General features: G+C 41.6%; 1 protein-coding gene across 1 annotated transcript in view; it reads left to right on the forward strand.

Annotated features, from left to right (window-relative positions):
• Nucleotides 1-9,791, forward strand: part of KLHL29 (kelch-like family member 29) — a 262,545-nt gene that overhangs the window by 108,532 nt on the left and 144,222 nt on the right. The window contains exons 2-3 of the mRNA XM_009319728.1: nt 8,573-8,714; nt 9,469-9,789. Of these exons, the coding sequence (XP_009318003.1) occupies nt 8,573-8,714; nt 9,469-9,789 (463 nt within the window). The remainder of the gene's footprint in view (nt 1-8,572; nt 8,715-9,468; nt 9,790-9,791) is intronic.

Genomic DNA, 9,791 nt, shown 5'->3' on the forward strand with positions numbered 1-9,791 from the left:
AGAGCGGAAAAATTGGAGAAAACAGTGACTGTGTTTGCAGAAAAACCATGTATTAGCACTCTATTGTAAATCAAATTAAATGACCGCCCAACTGCCTGATCCTGCACTGAACTTCTTGTGTTATTAAAGCTATGAATCTGAATGGAAGCAAGGTTGCATCTTGAGACCTCATTCCCAAAAAGGATCTGCCAGTCACGTCTGGTTGGAACAGCTTGGTGAATGTTTAGCTTCTTTTAAGAACCAACTGGGAGATTGATGGTTTCGAGCTGTTTTTGCACAGACTTGTTTGAGTCTTAAAATGTATTTTCATCTGTCTGCACAGAAAAAAAAGATTTTAATAAGAACCATTGAGATACTTGATTTTGGATTAAAAGGAAATGCAGTGCATTATTTTAGTACTTTTTACTGTGGACTACATTTGTGTTTCTCCTGCACAACCCCAATTTTTAACAAGACCGGAGCAATTACAGGAACAGCCACCTTTTAGATGTTATCCTGTGTGTAGGAAAAGGGATGGATTATTGAAGTGTATGGCCTCTTTGAGAGATGCAGCACTCTAATCCTGTTTTTCACATCTTAATTTTAGTGACTGTATAACTTACCTTCATAAGATGCTCATAATTGAACATTTCAATAGAATTTGAATAAAGTCTAATATGTCTGGGAATCCTCCTCCACTCCTTTAAAATATGATGTGAGATTTATTAGTCTTAATGTACATATCCCAGAGCTAATTGTTTTATCTTGTAAATCAGTTTCTCCTCATCTTTTATACGGCTTTTACTTTCAGATTTAAAGAATAAATAAATTCTTGATTAGAAAGTCTTTGTTGTTTTGCAGTAGAAAAAGGGGGGCAGCTTTATAAATGTAAAAGGATTTTTAGTTCTTTTTTAATTATTTACAAACGCTGAGTTAAAGGACAGTGGAGTTTAAATTATGCATGAAATTAGCATCTTACTGATGGAAGACTCTCAAAGAAAGTTGAAATTTTTAAATTGCTATGAGCCAAATTCAGCCACAATTTAATAGCTCAATTGATGTTGATGAACTTAAGGCAGTGATAAATCTGGACCTGTAGGCTTATTTTTCTTTTTGCTGTGAAAGGTAAGCATGCTGTTTCTACAGTACTACCTGTCCTTTTGTTTGAGAGTTGACAGAGTATACTTTGATCCTTTTTTTAGAAAAAGAATTCTCTGTTCTCCCTTAAAGAAAGCTTCCTGAGACCCCGATCAGATTATGGAAACTAAAGTGAGCACACAAAAGTGCTTGTTAGAAAGTGAAATTTATGTGCAAACTAAATGTGCCCTTGATGATAGCCTTATTGATCAAGCCAAGTTAATAAATCAGTAATATCGTGCAGCACTGTTCAACACTCACAGGCTTATCTTGGTTTTCTTTTTCTTGTCCTTTTCCTTTTTTTTAATGTGCCTGCTGTGTAGGCAGAGAACATGCACTTTCCTGCCACGGAACGTGTACTACAATTGAAACACTGAATTCCGAGGGCTTGAATGTAAAATGTCGGCATCCAATACAACAAAAGGGAACATTTATAGAAGTAACTTAATACTGGGATTGGAGCCTAAAGTGACACAGCTTTTACTTTATAAGTATTCCTCTCTGTATTTCTAATGCTTTAGGCCCTGATCCAGAATGAAATTCAGGGTCCTGTTTGGACCATGGGAAATTTGGGACAAAAATGCCATTTGGAGCGACTTCTGAACCTATCAATGGCCAGTATTTGCATTCAAGATAAATGTTTAGTTTTCAAGCAATCTGCCGTTAGGTCATTCTCGAGTAGCTTTGCCAAGTACACAAGGGTTACATCCTTTGCACGCCCTTGGGATTCTGGTCTGACAAGTGCTTATTCCATTATTACCCGTATTTCCTTTTGCCCTCTGACAAAAAGCACTTACGATGAACTGGATTTATCTGCCTCTACCATGGGATGCCTGCAGGATCTCTGAGAGCCCTCTTGCGTTGCGTAGTGCATGTTCTCTGTAGTACGTGCTGCCGCGTTGTTCCTGATGTTGCGCGTTTTCCTCCGTTGTGGGATGATTTTGCATTCGTAGCTTTGCTCTGATTTGGGGTTGATCTGCATGCCGACCGTGTTAGCAGAGGAGGTTCTGCTCAGGCTAAAGTGGGGCTTCTGTGCTCGAACCCAGTGTCGTGCGCTGATGTCCCTGGTGTCCTGGAGCAGCAAGTGTCGCAGCCGGGACCTCGGTTCGATACCTCAGCTCCGTTCCCTGATGTTCTCGCTGAGAAACGAAGGCAGCTGGGTGAGTACCTGAGCCTCTGCTGGTGAAATTTGCCAAGACAGAATACAAAGTGCCATTTATGAAGCCCTTCTTATCATTCCATGGTCCCACATTCATTCCCACCTAATGCTGAGCACCTAACTGGAGCACTGGTGTGAGAGCGGTGGTTGTCTTGGGCAGCATAGCCACTAGAAAGAGAGAGATACCACCTATGGTCAATTCACAACCTTCTTCTATCCCATCTTTCTCCCCCCTTTTCCATAACCTCATTCCTCCTCTTGCCTCCCCAAACCTGCAGCCAGTGTGAATAGGGAGCCTTAGAAAGGATTAATGAAACAGTAGCATTTGACCCATTCCCGGTATGGAGTTATCTTCCATTGCATCGTCAGAGCTTGGGAATTTGGCTGACTGTCGTATTTAGGAAGGTAACCGAGGCATAAATGCAAATGAGATGGCAAAGAGGCTCAGTCCAGGAAAGATGGGGTTGATGTTGGTGGGGGGAAGAAGCTGGACATGTTTATACATCTGCCTTCTTAGCAGCTCACAGACTGGGTGGTGAGAAGCTCCGCTATGCACAGAGCCGGGGTCAGGGCTGCGTACAGGCAGTTGTGCTGTGCCTGTCTGGAACGTGGGCCCACTGCACTCATGGGTTTCTCCAAGCCTGTGTGATTAACCTCAAGGTGGGGGTGTCTTTAAATCCTCTGAAAAACAGGAATGGATGCAGACTGTACCCCACTACTAAGCTGTGTGTCTCGCCTGGAGGCTATACCTCGGTGCTCCAGAGCTCACACTGGCTGGTGGCTCATCGCTGGGTGGTGTTTAAGATGCCAGTGTTGAATTACTCTCTCCACTCGAGAGGGAACTAAGACTTCTTTTGTCTTTTATGCAGGGTAGCAACACTTTTCCTATGAGTTAACTATACTATTCTCTTTCTCGCTGCTCCCACATTAGCTCTGGAAAGAGAAAAACAGCGCTATGTCATCCCAGAATTGCCTGGTGATGGGAACTGTAAGGTAGATGAGTTCTTCTCTCCACCCATGAGCAAGTTCTTGAATGAGGTTTTACTGCAGGACAGCTCGTTCCGTTCCTCTTGCACACTGGCCTGTCCATATCTCTTAGGTTTTTAATACATTGCAGTACATCCCTCTCTTAAAACAACAGTTTCATTTCTGTAGCCCAGCCCAACGGCTGGTGCTAGGGAGATATTGCTGTCATCACTGCATCTTTAAAAGCTCTGCATCCATCCTTAAGAGCTTCTTTGGCCACAGACTAGACTCAGAAATATGCTTGGGATCCTGTCCAACATGGTGTAGGAATTTACCCCAGACGAAGATTTATCCCTGTGTGGTTCAGATTTTACATGCATGCCTCTTGCACACAAATAATACCTGTTTCATGCAATATTTAGCAGTGTGCACTACAAATTAGACCATAAACTCTTTGGTGCAGAGACCACTGAGCTTTTTAGAGCACCAGACACGTTCAGGCTTAAAACCCAACCAGGGCCACCAGTCATTACTTGTTAGAGCGAGGCATAGCTAACAGCTTTAAAAGGAATTCCCTCATTAAATTGAAGTTGCTTTTACCCATGACAGGCCATAAAACCTGAATCCATGGGAGGGAATGTTTGCCTCTATGCATGCATGTGTCTTAGCCTTTTTATTTTCAATGGGGAGAGAAAATAGAGTGGGTTGCATATTGGATACATTGTCTTAGTATTAAGCTGCCATTCCCAATCTCTTTTGGATAATTGGAACAGAGAATTGCTACTTCTCATCCATCACTTTAAATGAAGGCCGTAGTAAAATAATTTTGGTCGCTGGGAACCACAAATAGGATCCCTCTATCCAGATTAGTTCTTTTTTGCTCATGAAACTGTTTGAATAGGTCTTAGCACTCTGAGCCGTAGCAGGATGTATGTCAGCAGTTTTACAAGCCTTTGGGGAAATTGCTCAAATGTGTTTATAAGGACCTCCCAGGAAGTGTTTGGTGGTGTTGAGCCTGGGGAAAATTGTACTGGAGTTTTTGTTGTTGGATTTTGGTTGTTGTTGGCTTGGGTTTTTTTTAATTCCACTAACATACTCTGTAATGCTGTTAGTAGCGCAGTAGGTTTTATGTTTCCATTGATGTAAAAAAGGTCTTACTAAAAGTTTAGGTCTTATTTCATCAAAGATTTGTAAAACTTTGGACTTAAAGTCAGACTTAGTTGTAGCTATGCCTCCTGAACACCTAATAGTAACCATGTAAACTGATGCAGTATGGATTGAATCACTAATTCCCAATCTTTAGCACCAGCTGATTGCTGTGAACTCACGAACTGTCTTGTGGATATGCTGCAAAGCCCCATGAATCTGAAGGTTTTTAATGTTTTAATTTAATAAGGTTCAGTGGACCAGCTGTACACCAATTACTGTTGCCTATGGGCCATGGTTTACGACTGTTTGAGCTACAAAAAATCAACAACCTGGCAACTTGTCTGTGTTAGTCTCATGTAATTCTGAAATTGTTCCATCTTGCTCCGTTCTGCCTGTACATCTATATTGCAGTTAATTTCCTTAAAACTGGGAGATTGCTCACTGCTGGAGTTCAAAGTGGCAGGCATGAGGTGAAATGCAAGCTTCAGCTGAAAATTTTATTTGTTCTTAATGGTTATTTCAAACAACAGAGGAAAAAAATCCTCAGATTTGGATTTGGGGTACTCTACCCATGACAAAGAGCACAGGTTGAACATTTTAGGGGTGCTACAAAGATGCTGATGATATTGCGTTAGTAATCTTTGTAGTCTGCCATGAATTTCAGGCAATTAAATAGCCAATGCTGCTGTTGACTAGCCAGGCTTCAACAGACCTTTTAGAAACCTTCTTGTCTTTTCATGTAGACATTTGGCAGTATTTTAAAATGTATACCCAGTAGATTTTGTAATGCATTTCTTTTTTTCATGTGTTTCGTGTTTAATTCAAACAAGCATCTGACATGAAAGCCAAAGATAAAAGTGTAACATAGTACAATTAGTTTCTGTGAAGTCTGCGGATCACTAATGGAACACATCTCTTCCCCCTGCACAACTAGCATAATACAGGCCATTTTTTGGTCATTTGTGTTGTACATTAAAAGCATCAGATAGAGTGCTGTCATGTGCCTGAGCGCATGGACAGAAAGTTCCTCTGATGATGTTGGAAATAATTTTGCTTTCCAGATATGCAAATCAATAATTTCTGCAATCGGATCAGAGACATGTAGCACTTGTAATGTAATCCTTCATGTATTAAGAAAAATAATGCAGAAATTAGATCAGAGACCAGAAGTGTACATATATTAAAAAAAAGAAGTTCAATAAGCTGTTTTTCTGTTTCCACCACCATTATTGTCTAAACTGTGTTTCATGAATGTGTGTTTTGATTTCATACCTACTAATCTCCGGCTCTTTCTGACCAAATAAATACAAGCTCAGGAGTACAGTTTGAAAGCAATGTGCTGGACTTGTGCATTTAAATCCACTGAGCCTCTAGGAAGCAGGGTTTGTGAGCCTATTTAGTGAAAAAAAATTTTGGAAAAAAACTAGTATTTTGTGGAAGCGGAGGAGAAATATTTATTGACAGCAAACCTGCAAACCTCCTTCCTCTTTATTAATGCTCCAAATATGGAATTTAGATCTAGATTCGGGTGCAAACTCCACCAGTTTCAAATGTGTCCAATCTGGTGCTCTAGTTTTTTGGAAAGCAAGCTTTCAGTTGCAAAATAGGCAACCGGATTTTTGTCGGACTTAGGAGAGCTGTGTCACATACTCCCCTTCTTACCCGTTCTGTACAGAACATATGGGTTCTTTTAAAATTATAGCATGTGTGTGGTTCTGTATTATTTAAGGTACAGGAATATTTTTTCTTATTTTAGATTGACACTGTTTTAAAGCAGCTTGGGGACGTAACAAAGTTACACAAGATGCTACACATCTCGACAATGCCACACAATAATGAGAAGTATGTATTTCAAACCCACTTACAAGACCCAGTTCATACAACAAAGGAATGCAACACACATACCACATGCGGAACGTGTGGGGCATGATAAGAGTCTTGAATCCTCCTGTCCGTCTTTGATGATTCATAAAAATGCCCAGTTCTCTATATTGCATTTACTGTTTTTTAAAGCTTTGCTTTGGGATAAATAATAGTGTTTCTGGGGGAAGTATCTTAGCTGATTTATAGGCAGAGAATGCTGGTGGTGCTTTTTTTTCTTTCTTTCTTTTTCTACTGCAGAGTGCTTTGGCCACTGTTAAACAGTTTAGCTAGATCCAAAGGGATACTGCTAACATGAACTGGTAAACCAACAGTGTTACAACCTCCTGTGTCAAAGACCTTGTACAATGTAAAAGCTAAAGGTATTTAGATTAAGCCTTTTCTCAGGACAATTTATAAATAGAAAGTATTTCAAAACTGAGATTTATTTCTTCCCCTCCTGCCCTTTCTTTGCTATGACTACAACAGAAGGAATCTTAAAGCTCTTGCTTGTCTGCATGTCCTCTCTTTTTGCCTTTCCTGACTCATTTTTATTTCAATGGCAAAAGTTGTAGAAGGTTTGAAAAGTTAAGAAAATGAAAATGGTGGGGGCAGAAGGAAATGTGAATCTAAAACCTGGATATCATTGTCCTTGCTGCCAGTAGAATAGAAAAAAACTGGAGAAGTTAAAGGTTAAAAAAAACCCCAAAAGATAAACTGCTGTGTCTTGAAAAAAAGAAAAATTAATTTGGACAGAAGCTGAAAATTCTCACTTCCAGATTGTGTACAAAAAAAGACATTAAGAATCATATTTCTGTGTGACCATCTGCATTTAAGAAAGAATAGCATTTCTATATTTATAGCATTTCTAGTGGGCAAATATTTCCATTGTGGCGTCTGGGAACAAAGAGAGCAACACAGCAAAAACCCTATCCTCCATCAAGGTCTGCACCCAGGACTCCAGACTCCCAGAGCCCAAGAAGGATAAAGCTCAGGTGGAAAAGGGAGTGGGTGAGAGATATCGGGGGCATTTGGATGAAGGAGAGAGCCTTGGAGCAGGGTAGAAGAGCTAGGGGAGATGGCAGTGGGGCAGAAGGGAGGGCACGAGGAAGCCACTGAATGCAGGCGCCTCCAGTGGATTTAAAGAGCTGAGGAATGACTGACAGGCTTGGGAAAGATGTGCATGTATTTGCAGAGGGCATAAATGGGTTTGCTAATGACTTCTTTTCATGGGGTGATTGAGGTACTGGTGATGGGGAAAAAAAACTGCTGGTGCTGACAGAGATTTCATTGGTACTACGTGACCCAGGGCATTTATGGAGCCACTGTACCCCCATCTCGGAGCTAAATTACTTCCCAGATGTAAGGCAAACAAGCGATTGCTCAGACTGGTCTCCTGTTCTTTATGGCTTCAGTCCCCAGTACTCATTCAGCAGTAGGCAGCTGGTTCCGTTTTCTTGGTTTAGGGTTTCTGACACCAGTAAAAACAAAACAAAAAATCTTTTAATCTTCCAGCAATGAAATATGCTGCAGAGTTAAATAAACGAGACCTGTTGGAGCACCCTCGTTTTCTACAGGCCTTTTCTCAGCAAAGGCATGGTTGTTTGGGAAGATCCCCTAAAACTGCAGGGGGGGGCTGGCTTAGCATTTAAATCCACGTGATTGATAGTTTCTTTATCAAGAAATCTCTTTCAGATCATATTCCCTTTGATGATTATTCAGCCCCGATACTTCCCCTGTTTTACAGTTATTTTAACATCTCTGAAGAACTGCCAACATACCCACTTTAGCGGCCAATGACTGTTATGCTGCTTTTTTTAATTGGCATTCAATTTTAAGGGTTGACAGACCGTAAATACTAAGACTTCTTTTTACTGCTCTACAGTAATTTGTCCTACAGTTGTAAATGAGTCTCTCTTGTTCTGCCTTCTGCTAAACAAAACTCGCCATTTTTGGAAGAGATTGAGCAAACAGAAGATTGTCCCATTTTATGTAAGCTGTGACTGAATGGATATTACCATATGTGTGTTTTTTTTATATTCAAGGCAAAAGAAGCAACTTATTTCTGAAAATGCTAGTTTGTTGTGGGTTTTGTTTTAAAGGTGGATCTATTAAATTTCCTGAAGCATTTTTTTCAAATATATTATATTTTCCATATGGACATGTCATGCAAGCCTGGAGGAGAATGATATTTAAAGATTTTAGGATATCCTCTTGGACTGTAACAAACAAACAGAGAAGCAAGCTACTAGCTGTGAGGAACAGTAATTATTCCCAATAGTCTAAGCATTTTTATTCTGTATTTTTCTCTTTCTCTGGTAGACACCTTGCATTTCCAAGACTGAAAATCAGCCTCAAGGACTTGCAACAAGCGTCAGGTGGGGACAGACACCCATCAATCAGTCCACGCCCTGGGACACTGATGAGCCTCCATCTAAACAGATGAGAGAGAATGAAAACCCAGGTATGTTTCTAATCTTATTTGTAATTCTACAAGGGAAAATCGTTCAAAGCAAATTCAATGCACTATCTCCATTTACTTCCGTAAATTAGACTTCATTGTGAGCCCTTTCTTTATTCTTTAGCAGGGTTTTTCTCTCATTGTAAAGACCCCTCAAGTTTCTTCTGTATTGGGGCTAATATAAATGTATTAAGATCCCTGCAAGTTCATTGGAGTGGGGGGTTTTTCTCCTTCTCTGCCTTCACTAGAGGAAAAGGCACTCTGTAATACTTTAAGACATCTTTTATGTCCAGAACTACCTGAAATGATTTCCAGCTTCCAGACACATATCATACATTGTGCTACTATGCCAGATGCCTAATTACAATCTCTTTGTAGTGGCTAGAGCACCATTATTGTACACACAGAGTGTTTGTCAAGGAACCATGAAAGCACAGTGGGGAAAGAGGTTAATTTTCTTGGAAGCGTGCGCTTAAGCTGCATAAAGCACAAAATACATAAAACCGCAAATATGCCGCATGTCACCTGATGAGTATTTTAACAATTGCACTCACATCGCTGTAGCAATTTTATGCACTTACCGGTGGGAACGGTTCCAGACCCCAAACCGCTTTAGCTACTGTGAAGGAGAAGGGCGCGTCAGCGCAATTCGGTAGCAGACGTGGGTGCAGGAGGGGAAGGCTGGGGGTGTTTATTTTTGTTCTGCTCTCCCCCGTGCCGAGCCCGTCGCCATTGCCGACATTCCTTCGTGCCACAGGTGCAGCGCCCTGGGTCACCACGGTGGCGGCAGGCAGCCAGCCCACCCTGATCACGCATTCCTACGGGATGACACAGCCGCCCACCTTCAGCCCAGCCCCCAACGTCCAGGCCCCCGTCATCGGCGTCACACCCTCCCTCCCTCCGCACGTCACCCCCCAGCTCCCGCTCATGCCAGCCCACTACCAGCTCCAGCCGCAGCCCTCCCAGCCTCTCAGCAACATGGTGGTCAACCTCCAGAGCCAGCCCTTGTACACCAACAGCCAGCCCCTCAGCATGTCCTCCATGAGCGGTGTGGGCCCGGTGGCCCACCCAGGCCCCGGT

This window comes from Pygoscelis adeliae, unplaced genomic scaffold (genome assembly GCF_000699105.1).
Source record: "Pygoscelis adeliae isolate BGI_AS28 unplaced genomic scaffold, ASM69910v1 Scaffold121, whole genome shotgun sequence".
Classification (NCBI taxonomy): Eukaryota; Metazoa; Chordata; class Aves; order Sphenisciformes; family Spheniscidae; genus Pygoscelis; species Pygoscelis adeliae.